Below are 27,776 nucleotides of genomic sequence, written 5' to 3' on the forward strand. Positions count from 1 at the left end.
TGATAAACCTTTAGCCAGACTCTTCAAGAAAAAGAGGGAGAGGACTCAAATCAATAAAATTAGAAATGAAAAAGAAGAAGTTACAATGGACACCGCAGAAATACAAAGCATCGTAAGAGACTTCTATAAGCAACTCTATGCCAATAAAATGGACAACCTGGAAGAAATGAACAAATTCTGAGAAAGGTATAACCTTCCAAGACTGAACCAGGAAATAACAGAAAATATGAACAGACCAATCACAAGTAATGAAATTGAAACTGTGATTAAAAATCTTCCAACAAACAAAAACCCAGTACCAGATGGCTTCACAGGTGAATTCTATCAAACAATTAGAGAAGAGCTAACACCTACCCTTCTCAAACTCTTCGAAAAATTGCAGAGGAAGGAACACTCTCAAACTCATTCTACGAGGCCACCATCACCCTGATACCAAAACCAGACAAAGATACTATAAAAAAAAGAAAATTACAGACCAATATCACTGATGAATATAGATGCAAAAATCCTCAACAAAATACTAGCAAACAGAATCCAACAACACATTAAAAGGATCATACACCATGATCAAGTAGGATTTATCCCAGGGATGCAAGGATTCTTCAATATATGCAAATCAATCAGTGTGGTACACCATATTATCAAATTGAAGGATAAAGACCTTCAATCATCTCAATAGATGCAGAAAAAGCTTTTGACAAAATTCAATACACATTTAAAATAAAAACTCACCAGAAAGTGGGCAGAGAGGGAACCTACCTCAACATAACAAAGGCCATATATGACAAACCCACAGTAAACATCACTCTCAATGGTGAAAAACGGAAAGCATTTCCTCTAAGATCAGGAACAAGACAAGGATGTCCACTCTCACCACTATTATTTAACGTAGTTCTGGAAGTCATAGCCACAGCAATCAGAGAAGAAAAAGAAATAAAAGGAATACAAATTGGAAAAGAAGAGTAAAACTGTCACTGTTTGCAGATGACATGATTCTATACATAGAGAATCCTAAAGATGCTACCAGAAAACTACTAGAGCTAATCAATGAATTTGGTAAAGTTGCAGTATATAAAATTATTGCACAGAAATCTCTTGCATTCCTATACACTAACAACAAAAGATCAGAAAGAGAAATTAAGGAAACAATCCCATTCACCATGACAACAAAAAGAATAAAATACCTAGGAATAAACCTACCTAACGAAGTAAAAGACCTGTACTCAGAAAACTACAAGACACTGATGAAAGAAATCAAAGATGACACAAACAGATGGAGAGATATACCATGTTCTTGGATTGGAAGAAGCAACATTGTGAAAATGAGTATACTACCTAAAGCAATCTACAGATTCAATGCAATCCCTATCAAATTACCAATGGCATGTTTTAGAGAACTAGAACAAAAAATCTTAAAATTTGTATGGAGACATAAAAGACCCCGAATAGCCAAAGCAATCTTGAGAAAGAAAAACGGAGCTGGAGGAATCAGACTCCCTGACTTCAGACTATACTACAAAGTTACAGTAATCAAGACAATACGGTACTGGAACAAAAACAGAAATATAGATCAATGGAACAGGATATAAAGCCCAGAGATAAACCCACGCAGCTACAGTCAACTAATCTATGACAAAGGAGGCAAGGATATACAATGGAAAAAAGACAGTCTCTTCAATAGGTGGCACTGGGAAAACTGGACAGCTACATGTAAAAGAATGAAATTAGAACATTCCCTAACACCATACACAAAAATAAACTCAAAATGAATTAATGACCTAAATATAAGACCAGACACTATAAAACTTAAGAGGAACATAGGAAGAACATGCTTTGAGATAAATCACAGCAAGATCTTTTTTGACTCACCTCCTAGAATAATGGAAATAAAAACAAAAATAAACAAATGGGACCTAATGAAACTTAAAAGCTTTTGCACAGCTAAGAAAACTATAAACAAGACGAAAAGCCAACCCCTCAGAATGGGAGAAAATATTTGCAAACGAATCAACGGACAAAGGATTAATCTCCAAAATACACAAGCAGCTCATGCAGCTCAATATTTAAAAAAAACCAAATAAACCCAGTCAAAAAAATGGGCAGAAGACCTAAATAGACATTTCTCCAAAGAAGACATACAGATGGCCAAGAGGCACTTGAAAAGCTGCTCAGCATCACTAATTATTAGAGAAATGCCAATCAAAACTACAATGAGGTATCACCTCACACTGGTTAGAATGGGCATCATCAGAAAATCTACAAACAACAAATGCTGGAGAGGGTGTGGAGAAAAGGGAACCCTCCTGCACTGTTGGTGGGAATGTAAATTGATACAGCCACCATGAAGAACAGTATGGAGTTTCCTTATAAAACTAAAAATAGAACTACCATATGACCTAGCAATCCCACTACTGGGCATATACCCAGAGAAAACCATAATTCAAAAAGACACATGCACCCCAATATTTACTGCAGCACAATTTACAATAGCCAGGTCTTGGAAGCAACCTAAATGCCCACTGACAGACGAATGGATAAAGAAGATGTGGTACATATATACAATGGAATATTAGTCATAAAAGGGAATGAAATTGGGTTATTTGTAGAGATGTGGATGGACCTAGGGACTGTCATACAGAGTGAAGTAAGTCAGAAAGAGAAAAACAAATACTGTATATTAACACATATATGTGGAATCTAGAAAAATGGTACAGATGAACCAGTTTGCATGGCAGAAATAGAGACACAGATGTAGAGAACAAACGTATGGACACCGAGTGGGGGGAGGGGATGAATTGGGAGATTGTGATTCACATATATACACTAATATGTATAAAATAACTAGTAAGAACCTGCTGTATAAAAAAATAAATAAAATAAAATTGAAAAATTAATAAATGTATTAAATGTATTGAGCACATGGTTTATCTTGGTGAGTATTCCATGTTTACTTGAAAAGAACATGATTCTGCTCTTGTCAATTAGGTCAAATTGCTTGACAATGTTTTTCAATGCTTTTATAGCCTTACAAATTTTCTATCTACTTATTCTGTCAACTATTCCAAGAAGAGTATTAATGAATCCCCAACTATAATCATTGATTTACCTATTTTTCCTTTTAATTCTGAACATTTTGCTTCATGTATTTTATATTTTAAGATTTTATTTATTTATTTATTTATTTTGGCTGCGCCAGGTCTTAGTTGCAGCACATGGGATCTTTTGAGGCATGCGGACTTCTTAGTTGCAGCATGCGAACTCTTAGTTACGGCATGCACGCGGGATCTAGTTCCCTGACCAGGGTTCGAACCCGGGCCCCCTGCATTGGAAGCACGAAGTCTTACCCACCAGACCACAAGGGAAATCCCTGCTTCATGTATTTTAGAGCTCTAGTGTTAGAACACACATTCGTAATTTTTTTATCTTACTGCAGTATTAACTATTATCATTATGAAAAGTCCTCATTTGTCTCCAGTAATATTTGTTTTAACTACATTGTCTGACATTAATATAATCACTCCACATCTCTTATGTTTACATTTTGCTTCGTATATCTTTTTTCATCCTTTTACTATCAATCTTTTTGGTTCTGAATTTAAAGTATATCACTTATAGATATCATTTAGTTGGAACTTGCTTTTTCATATCCAGTCTGAAAATCTGCCTTTTGTTTAGTTGCCTCATATTTAATATAAGCACTGATATGACTGGATACAGATCTGCCATTTTGCTATCTGCTATCTGTCCCATCTCTACTATTCCTCCTTTATTGCCTTCTTTTGTGTTAAGCAATTATTTTTTTAGTATACTATTTTATTCCCCCTAAAATTTGTGTTATTTAGTAGTTGCTGTTTATCTTAACCTTATCATACCTTTAATTTATCACAACTTACTTCAAGTTAGTATTGACTTACTTCCAGTAAAATATCTATAGGAACCTCATACCAGTTTAGTTCCATTTCCCAGTCCTCTTCTTCATGCTACGGTTATACGTACGTAACTTACCTACATATACTATAAACTCTACAATACAGTGTTATAATTTTTCTTTAAATAGGCATATGTTATCCAAACAAACTGAAGGAGAGGGAAAAATATAACTTTTATATATACTTATATATTTACCAAGTGCTCTTCATTTCTCCCTTTGGATAGAGTTATTTCTAAAGTAATTTCTCTTCAGTCTGAGGGAACTCCTTTAGCATTTCTTATAGTACAGGTCTCTTTATTAACAAATTCTCAGTTTCAGTTTATCTAGAAATGTTTTTATTTTGCCTTTACTTTTAAAGAATAGTTTCACTGATTATAAAATCCTTAGTTGACTACTTCTTTTTCCCCAAGACTTTGAATATGTCATTCCAATGCCTCCTCGGATTCACTGTTTGAGAATTAACTCATTGTTTTGTTGTTCTCCAGTGTGTGATGTGTAATTTTTCTCTTGCTTCCTTCAAGATTCTTTGTCTCTCTGTTTGGCTTTTAGTAGCTTGACTATGATGCTTCTAGGTGTAATTTTTTGTTTCTGTGTATTTATTCTACTCAAGGTTTGCCAGGCTTCTTGGATCTGTTAATGTTTTTCATGAAACTTGGGAAGATTTTGACCATTATTTCTTCAAGTATTTTTCAACTTTTTTTCTTTTCACTTTCTCAGATGCCAATTACATGTCTGTTAGGTTCTAACAGAAACGTTGATATTGTCCCACAGATCTCTGAGGCTCCAATATTTTAAAAATTTTTGTTCTTCAGATTGTATGCTTCTACTGATCCTTCTTCAAATTCACTAGTTTCTCTTTTCTGGATTGCAAATCTGCTGTTGAGCCTATCTAGTGATTTTTCATTTGTTATTGTTCTTTTCAGTTTCAGTTCAGTCTAGGATTTCTATTTGGTTCTGTTTTATAGTCTCCATTTCTCTGTTGAGTCTGCATTTGTTTACTCATTATTAGCATACTTTCCTTTAATTCTTTGAACATATTTACAATAGCAGCTTTGAATTCTTTGTCTGCTAAATCTAACATGTGGACCACTTAAGTGTCTAATTCTTTGGGGTTGTTTCCCCTTGAGTCACATTTTTCTGTTTCTTTGTACATCTAGTAATTTTTGGTTAAGAATTGGATGTAAAAAAATGAGTTGTAGGGACTTCCCTGGTGGTGTGGTGGTTAAGACTCTGTGCTCCCAATGCAGGGGGGCCAGGTTCAATCCCTGGTCAGGGAACTAGATCTCACATGCATGCCGCAACTAAGAGTTCACATGCCACAACTAAGGAGCCCACTGGCCACAACTAAGGAGCTCACCTGCTGCAACTAAGACATGGTGCAAATAAATAAATAAAATACATTTTTTAAAAAATGTGCTGCAGCAACTCTGGATTCTGTTTTGTACCTCTGAGAGCTGTTACTTTGTTTCAGTAAGCAAATAACTTATCCATAATCAAACTGCAAAGTCTGTCTTCCCTGTCATTAATGTCTCTGCTCAATGTCTTTTATTTTTTGAAAAGCCTGAGGGTTTCCCCTAGATCTGAATAGCTTAACAGACAGCAAATAATTTTGGCAGAAGTTATGCTCAGACACTTCACACTAGGAAGCTTCATCCTCTGCAGCCTGAGATGAGTGAGAGTTGAGAAATACAATCAAAGGCACAACAAATTTTCAAATCTCCCAGGCTTTCAATATTCACAGGACTCCTTGAGGTCTCACATATACCAGGTCTAGAATGTGTGATTTATTAATCTCAGCCCTTCTATGGCTCTCTTGCTTCCAGAATCTCCCCCTTTAATTCACAGCTTCTCTGTTGCCAGTCCCAAACCAAATCCACCACCTCCCATAAGAAAAGCTGCAGGTTTTTGCTGCTCACGCCAGGCAGATGAGGATAGGTAACTCCAAGTAAGAAAGTCACAAACTACATGTTTTTATCAGCTGTGGTAGCAGTTTTTCATGAGCAAATACTCCTCAAATTATTGTCTAACTGGTCATTTTCCAATGCCCTGATATGGTGTTTATAGTCATTTTTATACCATTTTATCCTTGCTTTAGGTAGAAAGATATTACCTGACATCCTCACCCTGCTATTACCCCAAGATATATCAGGAAAATGGAGGCAAAAAGGATTTTCTGACAGACTGGATGTGGATATAAAAGAAAAAAAGTAGTCAAGAATGACCCTGAGGCTTTTCACCTGAGCAAGCTGAATGAAGCTGTCACTTACCAAAATGGGAAGACTGTGAGAAGAAAAGACAAGCAAGGGAGGTCTGGAATTCAGTTTTGACATGTTACATCTGAGATGTCTATTAGACATTCAAATGGATACTGTCATGGTGTTTTAGAGAATTATCCTTTTATTGGTTGGGAGAATGAACTAGATAACCAGTAAATTTCCTTCAAAAGCTCAGTTTGCATGAGTCCTAGACCACAAAGAAGTGGTCCAGTAATACTTGTTATGAAAGTTCAGGGAAGCAAAAGCTCACTGAAGCATGGGATGAACAAAGAAAAAGAAATTGAAAGATGAACAATTGAGATGGGCAGGCAAGAAGACCCTACTCAAGGGGAAGAAGAAGGGAGGAGAGTGGAATAGAAGAAGAGAGAGGAAAAAGAGAAAAAAGGAAAATGGAAGACCATACTGGCGAAAGATTTCTCTAAGAACCAGGAACTAGATTTCTCTAAGAACAGGTTTAGGTGAAATACGACAAAAACAAAGAAAGGTCTCTAAACAAGGCTGCAGAGTCTAAACAAGTGACTACACGATTAAAATACAAAGAACAGATAAAAACTGCATTGAAACTGAAACAGGTACAGAGAGAGCAGGTTGATAAGATCAGGGCATACTGAGGCTAAGAATGACTGAGAACAGGACTTGCAAGTGGAAAGTCAAATAGAAGGAAACAGTGTAATCCTTTAGTAAACTGCTGCATATTAGATTATCTACTGATAACAGGTACTACCATATCTCTACAGCACTACAGGAAAATTTTTCATATCCATGATTTCATGTAAGTTTCACAATTCCTGGAAAACATATAAAAATCTGGGATGCAGAGTTGAGTAGAGTCAATATAAAGATTAAAATGATTATAAAAGTTTTTTAAATAGCCCGTAAGAGACATCACTATAGAGAAAATTTTAGCTGCACTTTGGAGAACGATTTTTTTTGATGAAAGCGGGGTGATATGGACTAAATTTTTGTATCCTCCCAAAATTTGTATGTTGAAATCCTAATATCCAATGTGAGGTAGGGCCTTTGGGAAGTAATTAGGTCATGAGGGTGGAGCTCTCATGATGGGATTAGTGCCCTTATAAGAAGAGACACATGTTCTTTCTCCCCACCATGTGAGGACACAAGGAGAAAACAGCCATCTATAAACCAGGAAGAGGACCTTTACCAAGAACTTGACCATGCTGGCACCTTCATCTGGGACTTCCAGCCTCCAGAACTGTGAGAAATGTCAGTTGTTTTAGGCACTCAGTCTATGGTTTTCTGTTACAGCAGTGCAAACTAAGAAGGGGGAGAGGAAATGCAAGCTGGAAGGATCTGGAAAGCAAGAAATATCCTAATGGTAAATCAGCAGAAAAACCAATGAGACATGAAGGAAAGGAATTGAATTCTGATCTAGAAAACAGGATCTACACTAGAAGTCATGAGACCAGATCGTAGTTCTCCTATTGACAGAAGAAGCCACTTTTTCCTCAGTATCTTAATTTTTCATCTGCATTTACCTCAGAGGATTTTTATGAAATAAATAAAAATGCACATTAAAAAATATATTAGGCAAATTCATGGCAAAACTAGTAATACAAAAATCATAAATACTTTAACTGTTATAACATACTTATAAGCAAAGTAATATTTCCCATGCCTGCATCTGCTAGCTTCTTATCTACATGACAAATTCTAATAATTAAGAGTTTATTAATGATAACAGTATTGTTGTACTCTACCTTTGCAGTCAGGAGTAGGGCTAAAAGAAGGGTTCCTATCACTAACAAAAATATGATGAAAATGCTAATTATTTTGTCTAACATCTTCTCCAGCCAGATGATCATCTGCACAGAAACGAAAAAGAGAATTAGTTATCTTCCAAACACAACTTAATAAAAACACATATGTATTCAAACATCATGAAGACAAGATATTCAGCATTGCAAAGCAAACTATGGCATAATGATTAAAGCAGGGAAAGCTATAAACCACTTTAGAAAGTTAAGTGACAATATTAATTACCATTGTTGTTTATAGAAAGAGTTTATTATTGTCATATCTAAGAAAAGGCAGTCAGTTTGAATATAAACTGTATCTATGCTTGGATTCTCATACTGTGGTATATTTACCTTTCAAATTATAATTTACAATCTGATAAATATTCTAAACAAAATAATGACAATCCATTAGTGACCTCAAATCTCATGAAATTTTACTGTCAATTAGCAAATACAGATGACTTTAGAAAAAGTATGACTCTTACAGTACAGGTATGTCCTAAATTATACAGATAAAATAGGAGCAAATTAAAATGGGAATTACATTCAAACTATTTTTTCCCTTTAATGTCACTAGGGTTATAAAAGCAGTAAGAATAAAATCTAATGTTAAGGTAATAATAAATACTAATTTCAGAATAATAGTTACCCTGGGGGCAAAATGGTTGGGAAGTGGATGCACAAGCAGGGAGGGGTACACAATAGGCTTCAACTGTATAGGTAATATTTTGTCATGCTGGAAGATAGGCATGTGGGTGCTCTTCTTATCTTTTTATATTTGAAATATTTCATAATAAAATACTTTTAAAAATATGATATTCCAACTTGACATTTCTATTCTTTTTAAAACATAAGCTTTATGACAAATTGTAATTGGCTGTAAATAAAGAATAATCATTAAAGTAATGGTTATTCCTTAATCAATAATTAAAATTATGCTTTCCCTAAATGCTACTTGACGTTCTATTTTGAGTATAACTTCTCTCATCTTTCACAATCACAAATAATCTTACATTTATATAAATTTTTGTTTTGAGATTATATAATTCTGATAGATTTCTAGAATTCCTGCCATGCAAAGCTACCATTTAACATTTCAAAAATACAGACTGACGACTGAAATACCACATTGCACCCCTCAGCTCCAACATGAGCATTGCTGAATAAGTTACTCTTAATTTAAATATTATGTTCTCCAAACAGTGAGTTAAACATCCAAGAGCAAAAAAATGGTGGTTAAAACAACATGCCTTCTAAAACATTTATTTTCCACTCAGTGATTATAAGCTTGCATCTCCTTATCTTTCATGAAGCACACTGTCATTAAGAGATCAATGGTACAGTGAACTCAAAGATAAAAAGTGCATCTTTTATTTTGGCAATTACAGCTTCAAATGGAAGAGTTAATTCTCAGTGCATGCTACCAAAGCATCAAAGACAATGCAGAGATTAAAAAAAGTAATAACAGGTTTCTAAGATATGGAAGGTCAGAGGTCATATTTTGAATGTTAAGTTCTAAAACCAATGAAACTGAAAAGTTTCACAATCAGAAACTAACTCCACATCTAGTTCTTGATACAGTTCCTGAGGAAAGAGCTAGTGTTGTATTACTCTTCTTTGTATCTCCAAAACCTAACAGTGCACAGCATGTGGTAAAAGCTCAGTTAATACATATTTGACTAGGCAAGATAAATAAAATAATTTCAGAATTAAGACTGGATTTGTATTCACAAGTTATGATTTCTGAAAATAACTTAGGAGCCTCAATTTTTTTTAGAAAAGTCATATCCTGAAATATGTTAACATAAATGATGTTTTATTTGGAAAGTATGAATATCTAAATTTATGTCTGGGTATTTTTAACATATAAAACATGGAATATTCACAAACACGTTATGTACAACAACATTACAAAAGTCAAATTTTGTTTTTAAGCCAGGGTAGAATTTTCCTATCACAAGCCTATACCTAAGGCTTGGAATAAGAGGCACCTAAATAAAGATTTATTTTCAAGAGATAATACTGAGGGTTAGATGTTTTGTTCAAAATTTAAAATACAGGCAGACCTTGTTTTATTTTCCTCATTTCCAATTTACTGTGCTTTGCAGATAATGTGTTTTTTTTTTTTACAAAGTGAAGGTTTGTGGCAACCCTACATCGAGCAAGTCTATTGGCACCATTTTTTCCAAAAGTATTTGCTTATTTTGTGTCTGTCTATCACATTTTGGTAATTCACCCAATATTCCAAACTTTTTAATTATTATGGTATTTGCCATGGTGATTTGTAATCAATAATCTTTGATGTTACTACTACAACTCACTGAAGGCTTAGATGATCGTTAGCATTTTTTAGCAATAAAGTATTTTTAATTAAAGTTTACAGTTTAGACATAATGCTACTACACACTTAATAGACTACAGTATAGTGTAAACAAATTTTATATGCACTGGGAACCCAAAGAAAATCATGTGACTTGCTTTATTTGCAATATTCGCTTTACTGGGGTAGTCTGGAATGCAACCCGCAATACCTCTGAGGTGTGCCTGTAAATCAAGTCATTTAAGATGTTCAATACATAAGCAAAAAAGTTGGGGCGGGGGGGTTCTATTCACATGACAGCCAGCTAAGATATAAGGTGAGAAAACACGACGAAAAGGAAGACAGCAAAAGCGAAAGAGAGCACAAAGACTGGGAAAGAGAGACAGGAAAGACTTAAAAACGTGAAGAACTAAGGACCAATCGAGAGGAAACAAAATGGATAGAAAACTTATGGAGGAAAAGAACCCCCTGAAAGAGTGAATGGAACAAGACTCATAAGGAAACAGCAACTGATAGACACAGGAAGAGAAACATGGTCAGAGGAAGCAAGGGGGAAGGGGAAGAGGAAGGAGGAGAGAAATCGTAAAGAAATGCCAGTGGCGCTGTCCCATGAGGCTCATCCTGTTCTGTGGTCCGCTTTGGGCAAAGGGAATCACACCACCTGTCAAACCCTGCCCTGCTCGTGGAAATTGCACAGTCGTCTAGTAACTTTCCCAGCCTTCCACACCAAGAGAAATTATTTCAGATTTTAAACTTTATTTTCTAAAAGTGGAAGGGGAGTAATTTTAAAACAACATTCTTAATGTTTCAAGTACAAATGAAGGGCAAGCATTTTTTTTTAATGTAGCAATGTCAGTAAATTTATAGTTATACCAAAAGACACTCTGAAACTGGCCCTATTTATCAAACTATGAAGGAAGTGTCATTCCACTACTGAGTTTTCTATTTCGTTATTCTGGACCTGGAGGTTTTTATTTTGCTTTGTTTTTTTTAACCAAATTCTAGTAGTCTTAGTGCAAATAATAAATACTAAGAAATAAAACAATTAAGTCTTAAGAAACAGTTACATTTCAATTAATCAGAGACATGTCTCTCACCCTCACTTCTCTTGAATTACTGTCTACTTCACTCCACTTGAACTTGGAATACCAATACCCAATGCTGCACATTTTCTGACCTTGGATGAAATGTAACAAAACAGACCTCAACTTATTTACATGCTTTCCTCAGAACTTAAAGCAGTTACTCCTACTCTACACCAATGCTTTACCTACACTACATGGAATCACCAAAGAAAAGGAAAAAGTTACCTATCTCTTAGGAATCTTTTAAAACTAACTCACAACCAGTCAGCTATGAATTAGGTAACCTAACTCATTTAGTCACCAAAGGTTAAATCAGATTGAACCTAATGACTTTATTTTTTTTCTAAAGTCTTTATTGAATTTGTTACAATATTGCTTCTGGTTTATCTTCTGGTTTTTTGGCCATGAGGCATGTGGGCTCTTAGCTCCCCAACCAGGGATCGAACCCACACCCCCTGCACTGGAAGGCGAGGTCTCAACCACTGGACCGCCAGGGAAGTCCCTGAACCTAATGACTTTAAATCTCCTTTCTCTCATCTCTAGAGGACAATTTCATTTCAACATACACAAATTGGGGAAATATATAAAATCACCTACTTTAATCAAAGTAAGAAAATGTAACTTATATTTGCAGTACTACCATTTGCCAAGGATTGAGCTCATTTACTCATACCAGTTTTTTAGAGAGTGGAGGTATACATAGCCATCTGTGTGTGTGTGTTTGTGTATGTGTGTTTGTGTGTGTGTAGTGGTGGTGGTATGTGTGTGTATTTACTTATTTCACACACTGCTTATTCTCAATCCAACGTTTAAAAGTGTAAGCACTGTCAAGAGTCTCCCCTTTCTTGTTTCAACAGAAAGAATGAAACCCTAATCTTTACACCCAAGAGTCACATTTTGATCTATTTCCAAGAGGTACCACATCTTTCTTAAGGCCTGCTATATTTTCACTGAAGATTTTTAAGGTCTTATTGTGTTTAAAGACAATACACATGAATGATGTCATCTTTTGCTATCTGCCCTAGGGATCTGATGATATTAAGTCAGAACTACTGTATGTGGACAATATATCAGAGATACAGCACTCCTAATATATCTGCATTAGGCTTTATTGAAGTTATTGAAAATTCCATGCTGATCACGTGAGACATTGACCACAGATACCTCACACTTTGGGAAATACATAAAATTAGATATCATAGGCCATGACTACAATCTTTTTTAAGATAAAAATAAAATTTTGGAATACTAGTTATTAAAAAGGACAACATATAACATTACCAGCCAAGAGAATCAGACAAATATTTCACAAATTTATATTTTTTTAAAATTATTGTGTTATTTATAGAAAAAGTAGCCATAACGAGTTCTCTTTCCTTTTTAGTAACTTCTGCCTAATGTGCTCTCACACAACAAAGGAGATTAGAGTATCGGACTGGGTCACATTATAGAGCTAAAAAGGAATGGAAATCACAGTGGACAAAAAGGACTACAAGACAGAACTTACACACACTTGGGCAAGGAGATATCATCCACATCCTAAAAAAATGGCTTTGAGTTTTTAGCAAATTGTACTGTGACAATATTAATGCTTCATGACCTTCCATAGCTTATAATTAGAACTTTAAAAACAAAAACTTAGTTTGACATATGGACAGAAACAGGGTGAGAACGGAGATTTGGGGGGAAGTTACAGAATTCAATAGTAAAAACCAAAATCCGGGTGTTTGTTTACCTTCTTATTTAGCCAGTGCCAGAGCTTGAGGATAGGGGGTAAGGTGAGAGAGAGAAGATAAGAACAGTGGCATATCATTAGAGAATACAGTAATAGCATGAAAAGGAAAGAAAAGAAAATCACTGAGAGCATGAGGAGGAAATTATCTCAGACAAAGGAAAAACTGGAAAAAAAAATTGTAATGCATTAACAAAGTTTTTAAATCAAGTGAATATAGTAGTCCTTTAAGATACACGATTGAAATGATGATAACCACAAGCTTTGTTGGCAATTCAATAATTAAAAATACATAAAAATAACTTGAATGCTTATAGGCTTGAACTTTCACACCAAATTCCAAAGATCAAAGTGATAATTAAGATTTTTCACATAGCATGCACCAAAAGGATTTTCAGTCCCTGTATAAACTAATTTATGTTCATATACTACATTTTCATTGAACTTTGTAGTTATAGCTTTATAATACTACTTATTTCACATTTCCTACAGTAAAACATTTCAGTGCTCATTTGGAACAGTGAACACCTGGCAAAAAAGCAGACATATCTAAGATTCTGATCAGATTTGGTGCATTTCCTTCCATTTCCAATTTTTTAGGCACACATTTTTCTACCATATATATTATCCTTTTTTTCACATAAACATTATGTCATCTACACCTCACAATATTTAGCACTATAATAACTCATGCTGATTAGTGGATAATCTAAAAATCAGTAAACATAAGATTTAAGGCATTATTAGTGACATAAAAAGCATAAAAACTAAGACGCATAATTTCATCAGAGTGACTGTAAATGCTCTTTGCAGAGCTTTCCCTAAAGTACACCCAATACATGTTTAGACACATACTTAAAACAATCTCCTGTATATGGATCATTTCAAAAACACTGGTCTAATCAATTGAAATTAAACAGAAAAATAGATTTATTCCCCAAAGCAGGAGCCCACATATATTATTATACTACACAGAACATAATTTTGACATCAATTATAATTAAATATTCAGTTTGAGACAGCCATTTATTCTGGTATGTATTACATATAACAGAAAATGCTAGTTTTATTCATTTTACTGTCTCTCTTCTTTAAGAAGGACAGATTGACATATAAATTAGAACAAAAATGAAAAATTTTTTACAAGGCTACTCCATAACAAATACTTTTTGACACCCCTGGAACTTCAACTGACACAACTGTAGTGTTTTCCTAAATGAAGGGTTCCAAATACAAGTACATGGGAACACTGAGAAGGGGATTCAGTTTCTATCCCATCCGATAGTGCTAAGACAAAGAAATTAATTGAAGTAAGAGTTACCCTCTTTAAACCGTTTGAAGTGATAAATCTGCTCTAATAAGATAACGCTTCACCTTAATCAGGGAGATGTGATAAATATGTTGAAATTTTTGTGAGAAGTTTTAGATTCTTTCTTATTTAAAAAATTGAAAAATCTTAATAAGAACACAATAGGCAAATTACAAAAGAAAAATATAAACAGCCAATAAGCAAATAAAAGGATGGTCAACCTAATTTTTATTTTTAAAATTTTCAAATTAAAACAACACTGAGATACTTCTTTTTACAAAACTAAAATGGACTTTTTGTTACACTATAACATCCAGTATTGGCAAGAGCTCAAGGAAATGGGCATTCTCACATGTTGCAGTGGTGGGAATTAAAACTGGCAAACTTTCTGGAAGACCATCAGACAATATGTAAGAAAATGTATCCCCTGCATCTCCCTCGACTTCCTCCCCCCTCACATGAACTCCAGTCACTGTTCTCATCTATATCTACATTTGTTTCAACTAACAGTGTTTCTCAACCATAAGTCATGGATGGACCTGTTAAAGGAAGCAGTCACCAGCCCTGTGATGAAGTCCAGGTTGCACAGCGTGGCACACAAAAAGGCCTTCGTGATCCAGTCTCACCTGACCCTCCAGCCTTGCCTCCCACTAATTACCATTTCACATATCCCAGCCATTGCCATTTTCCTCGTGTTCCCTAAGAACTCATGCTATGGGAGTCTCTGTGCCCTTGCACTGCTCCATCCACCTGCTCTTCTTGCCATATCTACCTAATAAACTCCTGCTTGTGCTTCAAAATTTGCTCTGGCATCACCTCTGCTGCAAAACCTCCCCTCTCCCACCGCTCTCCGACAGTGAGTCATTTCTTGCTCAGTACTACCACTGTATCCTGTACACACTTCTCCTCCCCAAATTACAACAATAGCTTAACACTTACATAGAGCTTACTGTGTACCAGATCCTGATCTAAGAATTGTACATATATTAACTCATTTAACACTCACAACCATTCTATGACGTATACCTGCTATTATACTCATTGTATTGGTAAGAAAACCAAGGCACAGAAAGGTTAAGAAACTCATCCAAGGTCACATAGCTAATAAGTAGAACAGGGATCTGAATCCAGAGTTTGAATTCAGAGCCTATGCTCTTAACCACTAAGCCTCTGAATCTAACTCGGCCTCTAAATTTTAAAGGATTGCTGTCTCCCCACTAAACACAGCTTCTGTACCTAGTTTTCCAGGATTCATCTGATTTTCCCTAAGACTGAGCATAATATCTGACACATGAGAATTTCCCCAAAAATATTCACTGAACTGAGCCACCACCTGGCTATATAATTTTAGGCAAGTCACTTAACCCCTCTAGATTTCAATTTGGTCCTTATAAAATGAGAGAGTTGAACTAGGTTCTCCTTGTCTCCCATTTTTAAGATGTAAAAATACTAACACAATACTTACTGAAACTAAATCTATCCCATCCTTATACAAACCATAATTCTAAACTTTAAATTTCATCATAGAATTAGACGTTAAATGTGCTATCCACAAATAAAACGTAAATACCAATATACCATAAAATGGAATATTTTAGACAATGAAATACATAAACCCCATTAAAATAGCTCAAGTTCTTAAAATACAATACCTTGCTATCAACTTTTAACAAGAATTTTCCAAGCCCGATAATTGGCCACGGTGCCAGGGCTTCCTGCCGCTCCTTCAGGAAGTGCTCTATAACCTGCCACCACACGGAGCAGCGCTTCTCCAGGAAGTTCACAACGCCAAAGTGAATAACAAGCTTTTTGAGTATCCATACTATAAGGAAGATGAGAAATACACACATAAAAAAGATAGAGATTACAAGTTTTGACATGAATAGTTTCCTCAATTTCATATAACTTCCTAAAACAGTAAAGCTAGTGCTAAAATACAGTTTTTTTTTTTAAAAGGAGGAGGGAGAGAAGAAAGTTCAAAATATTCCAGATTGGTGTAATTGGGACAATTTTCACACAATCCCCACCCACCTATATCCCTCCTTCCCTGTGAAGTCTTAATCCTTGAAGGGGTCAGGGATTCACAGCCTACATAAACATAAGATACCCTGATCATGAAGATTTCAGTGACTACGATCTTGGCCCCTCACGCCTTACCCTTCCAGGGTAAAGAATACTAACCCCTGACATGTCCTAATCTCTTCGGCTATTATAGCTGCTCTGGCCAAATTTTGTTCTTTTCCTTAGATGTTTGATGTTTAGTGACCAGAGAAGTATAAGGTATTCCATACACATCATGATTATACCACTGCAGGGCAACATTTTCATTTGTGTTTCTATTTCTCTACTCAATGCTGCTCTGTACATCTGAATCTTTTACCGGGGTTCGGTAGAGAAGCAGGGTGAGTACGAGCAGGGCTGTCACAAACAGCTGTGTACTATGTAACTTCAGTGGGAACCACGCAGACTACAATGTGAAAGTACCCCTCTGCAGGTGGGCAGTGTGGTGGCCCTTCAAACGGAGGTTAAGCCTTCTGTTAAAGGCCAACTAAGAAGGTGGAGGGACCAGAAGGAAGTGCTGTTTATCTGTGAGGGTTGCCTTGAAGTTTGGACCCTAGATAATGGATCCCAACCACCATAACTTCCCTAACTCAAGGGGGTTCTGTGTCCTTAGTCCTGGCCTTATAATCTAACAGTTCACAGTTTACTATTTTGAACCATGAGGTCAGCGTTACATGCCAATTCAACAATTCCTTCATCAGCATTTTTAAATCTCTGGAGAGGTCCTAGGAAAGCTCCCATGGTCTCAAGAATAAGACCAGGGTAATTATAGTTGTAAAAACTTCTAAGGAGCCACCTTGTTCACAGCCTGCTCTCCCTTTTTATTTAAAAAGACAGTAAAGTTATCTCAAACACAAAAATCCAAAAGTTAAAGAAAAAAGTCTTCAAAGGCATAGACAAGATCATAATTAACCAATTACCTGCAATAGGCACTGGCAGCAACTGTACAATCCACAGGTTCAACCAGATCTGGACTCCAACAATGGCCCAAAGGAGAGACACAAAGTAGATATCGCTAGTTTTCTTCTTTCTAAGAAATGTTCCAACTTCAGACCTTTGTCTGCCCAAGGTGGGTGAAGGGGAGGAGGGTGAAGCAGATGAGGACAGTGCTGGAGGGGGTTCTCCTCTGTCCATGGTTTCTGTCCCTGAAGAGGGAAAGAAAAAAAAAAAAACACCCACATATTAGTCTACATTAATAAACAGTAATACAGAGCAATTAGCTAGGCTATCCTAGTTTAAGCTCTCAAAATGTATTCTGACAGTATGATTACATTGGGTTAAAAAAGAAAAAAAGACTTGGATGTATGCTTGCATATGCAATGAAAAAGGTGTGGAGAATTAATGCTGTGTTTACATCTAAGGAAATTAAGTTTTTTGGGGAGTAGGGTTGAGTATGAGAAATGTTTTACTTTTTACTTTATACACTTAACATTGTGCAAGTTTTTTTATGACATATATATATCATTTATATTTTTACATCTATCATTTAGACAAAAAACTGAAGAAAAACACATGACAAAGTAACTGAGAATTATAATTAGCCCATGAAAATTACCCAAACCATATAAAGCAACAAATATTAACATATAGAATTCTTTATTTAAAAATTCCTCCTCTTTTAACTTTATAGTAGATGTATTTATATATATTTCTGAAACAATATGGCTTTTCAGCGTCATTTTACCTAAATGGAGCCAACTGCTCTTACAAGAACGAGCCAGGGATTTGCAGCATATCTTTCTCTTAGAATTAGATAAGAAAAATGACAGACTGCTGGGGAAGAGGAATTTTCAAATACAGGATATCACACTAAATTATTTCACGAGGCACTGTTTTCTAACAACGCGACTGCTATTACATTTCACTATTCCTCAGAATATACCATATGATGGAAATGCACAAGATCTTAAAACCCGCATTTTGCCTTCCATAAAAAAAGTTAATGATAAAAGTATACCATATTTCTTAAAGTCTAGGTAAAAAAAAACCATGAACACCCCTAATCTCAACACCCTATTTGCCCCATTGTCTTTGCATATTTTACATAGTTGTATCATGTTCCACTTATGACCTTTCCCACTTTCTCCCTTCAGTTGAATGTCAGCTCCAGGAGAGCTAAGACCCTGTCTATCTTGCGCTCCCCTCCACTGATTTCCTCGCACACACAATAGTACCTGACGTATGGAACGTACTCCCTAAATATTTGTTCTAACAATGCCTTCCCTATTATTTCATAATTTTCATAAGTAACCACACAGTAGCCTTCTGAGCATTATGTCATAATTTCCTTAGTGTTTCTTTTTAATATTAAATGATTAGTTGTGCGTACATTTTTACTACTGATGTAACTAGCACCATGCTAAGTCAGCCCACCTCACCAGAACATTCTACCCTGAGGTTTGGGGCTAAAGCGCAAGCTAATTATAATATGCTTCTGTTTGACTCTACTCTCTGAATATCTTCCTAATTTGGAAACTTCACGTTGGTGGATGTGGCAGATATTCAGAAGAACAGTAAGTCCATAACTAAAACATCATCCCCTTTCCACTTTGAAAACATGATTCAATGTGCAAGAAAAATAACGTTTTCCTACTACCCCAAATGCCTTTTTCTTAGCCGATCCCTTCTTTCAAGACTTCTCTGAAGTCCATTCTTCAAAAATAGCTCATGAAAAACATTCCTTAACTCCCAAACCTCTGGCACTAATGGACCTCTTGGCACAGACAGGGAAGGCCTTTTACATTCCTGAATCCTGTGCAAGTACAGTGTGACTTTAAAGCTGGTATAAACCTACCAGCTGGATCTTACAGGAGCTTTGCATGCAGAACAACCAGAGGGCTCTGTTTTAAGGGAAACAGTCAATATACTAACAGCATGAGGCATGCAAAGCAAACTTTGAGAAGAAAAGCAAGAAATGCCCGAGAAATGAATGACTGGAAGATGGAAAATAAAAAACAAAAGAAAGAGCTGGAGAAAGGGAACAACAACAACAAAAGCAACATAAAGAGTCAGAGCAAAATAGAACAATGGAGGAGAACTGACAGTTGCAGAAGAAATGGAAAATAAAAGGACTAAGTAGGAGAAAATATGGACAAAGGTAAATAGGACCCTAAGAAGAGGAAAATAACACGAAAGGAACGTGAGAGAGAATAACAAAAGAAAAATAAGAAAAGCACTTTAAAAAAAAAAGGAAAGAATGAAGAATCAAGAAACCTAAGAAGATAATTAAATGTATGAAAAAAAGTGATATATGAGAACAAAGATGAGAAGGAAAAAAGTGTATAAATAGGAACCAGAGAGAAAAATGAAGGACCAGTAAGTAGCATTTTGCGGTGCTAATGTCTTTCTTAATTTTATATTCTACATGTATTTCATTTTCCGGAATATTTTGAAGGCACTCCTTCACAACGTCAGTCACCTGCAGGCTGGGGAGAGGGCTGGTCCTCAGTGCTCGATTCATACCCTGTGATGGAGATGGCCAAGGTTGCTAGAGTAGAAGCTGCCATGGAGATAACTTGCCCTGGTAACTCTGCTCCTATAAAACAAGCACGCATTTTTTAAACTTTTTAAAGGCAATGGACAAAATGGGAAGTAACTTGCAAACTGAAACATACTCCTAAGTTTTCAACAGCAATATAACAAAATGGTTATCACTGACCCACCAGACCAGTGGTTCTTCGCCAAGGGAGAATGCTTAAGAATCAACAGCTACTGTACAGCACAGGGATCTCTACTCAATACTCTGTAATGACCTATATGGGAAAAGAATCTAAAGAAGAGTGGATATATGTATAACTGATTCACTTTGCTGTACACCTGAAACTAATGCAACATTGTAAATCAACTATACTCCAATAAAAAGAGAAAAGAAAAAAAGAAAAGCAACAGGAAAGTCTGCTAAAAATGCAGGTTCCTGGACTCTCTGTGTATCTCTCTCATTTGGGAACTTGATGCTGGTGCATGTGGCAGATAGTAGATATATAAACGTCGAGTGCCATGCTTATATTTTTTTTTACTTCACAAGTTAATTTTACTGCACATCTCTGTTGAAACACACTGCCACACCAAGTCTGTGAGCTTCTTGAATGCAGACTTACTTTCCTTTGTATTACTAGCCCCTAGTACAGCATGGAGCAGCCTACACTTGCTCTCAATAACAACATTCCATGAGTGAATATGCAAATGTATGGGTATCATGCAAAACCATATATAGTTGATCCTTGACCAACACGGGTTTGAACCGTGCAGGTCCACTTATACGCAGATTTTTTTCAATAAACATAGTATCTGTATTTTCATCTTACAGATTTTTAAATTAACTAAGTGTGGGGAAAAGTTTTTGTTCGATGAGAGATCACAACATGCGGAATCAAAAGAACTAAGATTTGAATTCTGATTCTACCCAAACTGTTTCAGCTTCCTGCCCTGGCGTGAGTCATTTATCAATTCCTTTGTTTCTGAGGCAGAGACAGGAGCTCACAGATTTTTGACTGCATGGGGGAGTCAGTGCCCCTAATCCTGACATGGTTCAAGGGTCAACTGACTATCTATAAAGTACATAATTCAGCACAGGCGAAATCCACCACTTGAAAATCTAAAAGATCATCACTACCCTGTTTCACGTTACAGGTTCTCATGTTAAGTTCCTAATAGGTAGTAAACCAAGTTTAACCATTTGCACGAGATTCAGAAAAAACATTCACTGGTCAATGAGGTCTGTCTATAATGGTCAGCCTTTAATTTGCTCTGGCAGACAACACAGACTAGCTCACACAACACCTCATTCTAGTGTGCTTTCTTGTGCCCTAGAGACTGGAAGGCTAAGGAATGTATTTCTTGGACTCCTTTGCAGCTACAGTTCCACATGTGATACAGCAGAACACTTGTGCAGGCAAGCCTGTGCAGACTTGGAAGCCCTAAGTGACTCACTGTAATTTGGAAGCTCTCATGTCAAATACAGTCATATAGTTTTTCTGCAGGTACTTAGCAGAAGTTCCAGAGGTTATGCTGTCTGATCTCCAACTTTGTGGCAAGCAGCAGCAGCTGTGGCACTTCTGCTCAAACAGTCCTTTGGTGTCATTGAGCATTTCTCTTGGTTGCGTTGCTTCTGCATGTCAGATGCAAGCTTAATTGTCTGGTCCTTCCAAAAATTCTGTATGTACAAATTCTTTATGCTAACCAATACCTCTTTCTATTTAGACTAGCTGGCATGGATTCCACTGTCCAACTGAGAACGCTGAGTGTTCTCAGTCACCAAATCATACGTACACCCACACTCATGCAGCTGGGACCTTTGGGTAGGCCAATATTCAATGTGACAACATAAAGCTTTGCCAAGCCAATGAAAAGAGCCATGACCTTCGGAAGGTTAATGAATTACAGCTTCAGATAAACTCTGCACACCCAACAAATTCAAGGGCTGGCCATCTTCTAGAGGTAAGCAGGCCAGGGGTCTGAGATGGCTCTTTGGTAGCCTCAGCCATCAGGATCAAGCGTGCTCATCTTGCTCAATCATATCCTATCCCTCCTCTAATAAATGCCTCTGTAATCTGAAAGAGGTTTAATTTTTAGGCAATCCAAGAGAAACTCAAACTCATGATCTGGGAAGAGAGCATAAGCTAGATATCTGGATTGGAACCTATTCTCCTGGCCTAGGTATCTAAGGTGCTTTTTTGATGCCAGTAAGAGAACAAGGGCTGACAGAAACACACAGTGTCTTTCATGTCTTACATGTTTCCATTACTCACTGTACTGAATGCTGGGGATAAAAACACAGACCCTGCCCCCATGGAGCTGAGTGGAAGAGACAGATACGAATTAAAGAACCACACAAATAAACGAATGTATACAAACTGTGATTGCTATAAAGGAAAAATACTGGGTATTTTATGAGCTCCTAACAGAAGAAATCTGACTAAGTCTGGAGAATCAGGAAAGGCTTCTCTTTAAGAAGTAAAAATGGGCACTTCCTGGGCAGTCCAGTGGTTAAGACACCACCCTTCCAATGCAGGGGGCGTGGGTTCGATCCCTGGTCAGGGAACTAAGATGCCACATGCCATGAGGAGTGGCCAAAAATAAATAAATAAATAAAATGGGGTTTTATTAAAAAAACAAAAAGTTTCCCAAATGATTCCTTTAAAAAAAAAAAAAAAAAGAAGAAGTAAAAATGAAGCTGACATACAAAGAATGAGGAGGACTTAACCAAAGGAAGGTAAGTAATAATATTTTGGATGATGGAAGCAAATAGGAAGGCTGTAAGTGAAGAAACTGGCATGTTAAAGACAGTGAAAGGTCAGTGTGTTTGGAACACAGTAGGAAACTGGTATCAAATAAACAAGCCTGGAGATGGTAAGCCAGATGATGCAAGTCGCAGAAGACCATACTAAGGACTTTAGTCTTTATCCCAAAAGGAGTAGGAAAGCACTGAAGAGTTTTAAATAGGATAATAATTTTTTTTACCGAAATGTTATTGAGATAATTGTAACATCACATGCAGTTGTAAGAAATAATACAGAGAAATCCTGTGTACCTTTTATCCAGTCCCCACCACCCCGCAATGGTAATATCTTTCAAAACTGCAGTACGTTACCACAATCAGAGTATCAGCATGGACACAAGATACAGAACAGTTTCATCACTGCAAAGATCTCTCATGTTGCCCTTTTATGACCACACCTCCCCACTCTGTAAATAAATAATCAGTTTTGAGATATAAAAAGATCATTCCTACTGTTTGGTCAAGAACAGATTAGAGAAGACCAAGAGTAGGTAGAGGGAGATAAGTTATTGCAGTATTACAGGCAAGACATGATGACAGCATGGTCTGCAGTGGTTAACAGGAAAGATGTTGGGAAAGCGGCTGCATTTAAGAGACATGGAGTAGTCAAAGTGGACCAGACTTGGTGACGAAACAATAAAGGGTTCAACAATGCCCCCCAAGTTTTCAGATTATGATCAGACAGAAAACATGTAGGGGAAATGGATGAAGATTTTGGGTATACTGAAGTTCTTTTTAGACTTCCAAATAGAAATTTAAACACAAACTGATTACATCAAAGACCAGAGAGGTCTTAGGTTCCTGTGTGCCCACAAGAGATTTCTTGGGTTCCACTCAAGAGAAAAGGTTGGGAACACCTAATGACTAATGGCCTGGGACAGCACAGTAAGGTGGGGAAGGGGGAGGCTTCCAATCAAAATTCAAAGAAACAAAGTATTCTCTCATATAAGAGTTAAAGACTAGTTCAGGGTCCTCAATTACTAAACCTACCTCTTCACAAGTAATTTAATGAAGTGGTAACTTATCCTTGAGAGAGTCAGAGAAAGAAGTCCCCTGATGGTTAGGTAGCTCCAAAATAACAAGATCATTTTATAGCTCCTCAAATACGGGCTTTCAGTTTGGCTGCATTTTGGCTTATACTTCTAAACTCCCACTGAGCATTCTTTCATTCACCAAACAGGTGACTGGGATGAGAGACTAAGTTAAGACCCTAGTCTCAAGCTCAGTCTAATACTTAAACTATCAGTTATGATTCAGTATGTTAAGAGCTAATGTAGATATAAGTGTAGAATATTTGGGGAGCACCGAGGATAGAAACCTAACCCATGCCTGGGAGAACAGGGAAGAGTTTCCAAAGGGGCTATCTGACAAGAATGGTAAAAGATGCCATCCTTTAAATCCATTCAAGCAAGTTAGTCAGATAAAGAAGACAGAACAAGTTTATCTTGGGGAGAAAGGAAGAGGCTGGTATCTTAGAGGACAGAGGTAGAAAAGTTTTCCAGAAAGACAAAAAAGCAGATATAAAGACACAAAGGCAAGAAAAAGCAGAGCGTGCTGTTCAAAGAACTCTAGGAAGTCGAATAAGGATGAAACACAGGGTACAATGGTAAGAGTGGAGAGACAGAAGGATACAGAGGGAGAATGCGACCAGAGGATGGAAGGGCTCATATTTACTATGCACAGGGGCAGTAAAATTCAGTGGTTGGAATCACAGGTGAGGAAACAAGACTGCCCAGGTTCAAATCTCAGGTCTATTTCTTACTAGTTGGATGACCACAGGCAGGTTACTTAGGATCTAGATGCCTTAGTCTCCTCAAGTGTAAAATGCAGCATACAGAAATTCCTAACTCACGTGAGAATTAAGTGAAACAATACATATAAAATGTTTAGAACAATGCCTGCTGTGTAGGACTCAACAGAACTTAGCTCAATAAATGATATTATTATCACCATCATCTTTATCAAAACTGTTGGCTTTGACAGGATAAACTATAAGCACAAGCCACTAGCACTCCTACAGTATTTGCCTGTACCTCTCATCCCCTCCCTGCTCTGTATTACAGCCGTTTCCCTAAGTCTTATCCTTACATTTTTAGATATCCCCTCAGGGCTGTGTAAAACATCTTACATACAGTCATCACTGAAAGACTTGAGGAAAAGTTAAGATCAACAGATTAAATCTTCACAACTACGGTTTAAAAACTTTCTCCAACTTGCTGATATCACTAAAATATACAATAAATATTTAATAAATCTTAGCTAAATCAATGAAAACTATGCAATATCATCCTAGTTAATACACAAATGATTCAGCAAATTTTTAGAATGCCTGAAACTTCACAAAAGAATGAAAGGAATAGCACACAGAAAAAATCAACAGAGTATTTGAAAATTATGGATATAAGATTTGGCAACTGCTCTTACTCATCAAACAGATATGTACTTGAATGACTTTTGTCTAGTGATATCTTTCTGCACTTCAAAAACCCCAAGGGTTTGGGCAGAGAGATGATAAACTAGACAAAAGAATGCCAGGACCCAGAATCTAGGCAGACTCACGGTACTGGGAAAAAAGCCCCAGCTAAAAATAGGCACATAGACAAGGGAACATAATCTTGGGACCCAAGAACTATAAACAAAGAAAGGAAAGAGCATCCAAGGTTTCCAGAGTCAATCTACCCAGGGAAAGGGCCAGTATTAACTGGAGGGCCAAACAGCAGGAATCCACACAAGTCCAAATAAGCAGACCACTGACATTAGCAGCCTAGCACCAGGGGACAGAAACTCATACTCTGGTGTAAGAAATAGATCACATGTTCAGATAATATCTGTTGATATGGCTAAATCGACAATGGGCAGAATAATTTTTTTTTTAATAACAGAGGGAAACATATTTTGAAGCCAGTCTAAATAAGGAGACACTTGATCTACTTTGTTCTCTTTCACAGGGACAGTTGAAGTTACCAGGAACACACCCAAAGATGCTTATTGGAAGGAGGCCCTTTATATCAAGTAAAATCTCCCCAGCATGAAAAGTTCCCTTTGAAGAAGGCTTCTGTTTCCATTACTAATGTGGAAAATACATCTCCTCCTCAACAGCTTCTAGTATCACTTCACTGTACTACTGGTCAGTAACAGGGGTTTGGATATGGACCACTAGGAGTTTCTCTAGGTCTACTTAACTGACAGTGGCAGAATTGGGGAATGACAGATAAGCAGTAAGAAATTTACTTTGCACTTTTTCTTCCTCCAATTTGGGCTTAACTGGACCAAACTTGTTCATTCGTATCACATGCTATCCCAAACAATTAAGACAAAATGAAGCCTTCCTCACCAAGATATTTCTGGTCACTCATAAACAATTACCAATGTTAAGAGGATCAGGCCCAGGTGTAATTGCCTGTACTTCTCATCCTGGGGGTCCTGGCTATTAAAGATACATCTGACACTTGTTTGCCTAGCTTTTGAAGAAGCACTTCTCATACTCATAGTAAATGGCTCTCTAAGCCTAAGTTCCTTCATCTGTAAAACAAGTATAATACTAATCTCACTGGTATACTATGAAAATTAAATGAGATAGCATGTTTTAAGAGTCCTACAAGGCCTCACGCATAGGGGAGAACAACAATGCTTATGCTCCTCCTTTCTCACAGGCCCAGGGAACACACCAAAGCTGGATTCCAGGTTTCTGCCAAGTAAGACTTCTGGGGCCCAGGAGGCAGGGAAGCTGGGTGCTGTGCTTGTGGTAAGACACTGGGGCCAACATGAAGCCTGAAGGAGCTGACAACTACAACTGAGTGCAAGACGGATCCGCAGGGCTTCCCTGGTGGCTCAGGGGTTAAGAATCCGCCTGCCAGGGCAGGGGACACGGGTTCGATCCCTGATCCGGGAAGATCCCGCATGCCGCGGAGCAGTTAAGCCCGTGAGCCACAACTACTGAGCCTGCGCTATAGAGCCCACGAGCCACAGCTACTGAGCCCATGCACCACAGCTACTGAAGCCTGTGTGCCTAGAGCCCGTGCTCCGCAACAAGAGAAGCCACCGCAGTGAGAAGCCCGCGTACCGCAACAAAGAGTAGCCCCTGCTCGCCGCAACCAGAAAAAGCCCGCGTGCAGCAACAACGACCCAGCACAGCTAGAAACAATAAATAAAATAAAATAATAAAATAAATTTATTAAAAAAAAAAAAAAAGATCAGCAGTCGATACTTTTTCAGGATGGCTGATGCTTGTCAAAGAGCCTGGTGAAAGGAAAGAACACCAGGTGTAGGTTAGAGTCAAGGACGTAGGCTTAAATTTTAGCTCCACCAGTCACCCGCGGGATTGTGGGCAAGTCAGTTAACCTGTTATTAAATGTCTTCATCTGCAAAACGGAGAAATCTATTTTACAAGGTTGTGGGGGGAATGTTTTACTTGTGGATTAAAAAAGATAGTACACTTAAAAGCACGGTAGACACTTAACATTTTTCCCTACATTAACTTGAGGTTCCAGGAAATACCAAGTAAGAGTTCCTAAGGTCTAAGAAAAAACCACTGAGTAAGGTCCCTGGGTTCAGAAAGAACCACTGAAACTAACACAGCAATGATCCATAGGAAGAGTTTTCTGGATCTAGGAACTAAACAAATTCATGCTTTGAAGTATGATGACATCCAAAGGATTAATTCTGTGAATCCAGCAAACCACAGACTGTAAAACAGCAAAAGATTTAAAGCTCAGAAGACATAGAGAAAGATGCCTACACAAGTGACTAGGATACAAGAGCAGTCCTACAATGGGACAGTGGAGGTGACAAGGAAGGAATAAATGCACACACTGCCATGGCAGTACGCTGAAGCATTTCCATGCCTAACTATATTACAGTGACATCTACAGGAGGGAATTGACTATAAAAAAGGGAAAGGTTGTCCCAATATGGCTCGAGTTCTGATGCCTAAAATAAACAAGGTACTAGGGGCAACAGGAAAAAAATATTCAGAAATTTAGAAAAAAAAATGGTTATACAAATTTATTTTAGGATGAGGATTATCTA

General features: G+C 37.0%; 1 protein-coding gene across 3 annotated transcripts in view; it reads right to left on the minus strand.

Moving 5' to 3' along the window:
- TMEM245 (transmembrane protein 245) overlaps positions 1-27,776 on the minus strand; it is a 98,758-nt gene that overhangs the window by 55,611 nt on the left and 15,371 nt on the right. For 2 of the 3 annotated variants that reach the window (XM_036855823.1, XM_036855825.1), the window contains exons 4-8: positions 19,890-20,006; positions 17,392-17,616; positions 16,063-16,232; positions 13,105-13,128; positions 7,926-8,030 (exon numbers count right to left, since the gene is read on the minus strand). In XM_036855823.1, the coding sequence (XP_036711718.1) occupies positions 7,926-8,030; positions 13,105-13,128; positions 16,063-16,232; positions 17,392-17,616; positions 19,890-20,006 (641 nt within the window). The remainder of the gene's footprint in view (positions 1-7,925; positions 8,031-13,104; positions 13,129-16,062; positions 16,233-17,391; positions 17,617-19,889; positions 20,007-27,776) is intronic. The other variant, XM_036855824.1, reaches the window with a different exon arrangement.

Source organism: Balaenoptera musculus, chromosome 6, assembly GCF_009873245.2.
Source record: "Balaenoptera musculus isolate JJ_BM4_2016_0621 chromosome 6, mBalMus1.pri.v3, whole genome shotgun sequence".
NCBI lineage: Eukaryota > Metazoa > Chordata > Mammalia > Artiodactyla > Balaenopteridae > Balaenoptera > Balaenoptera musculus.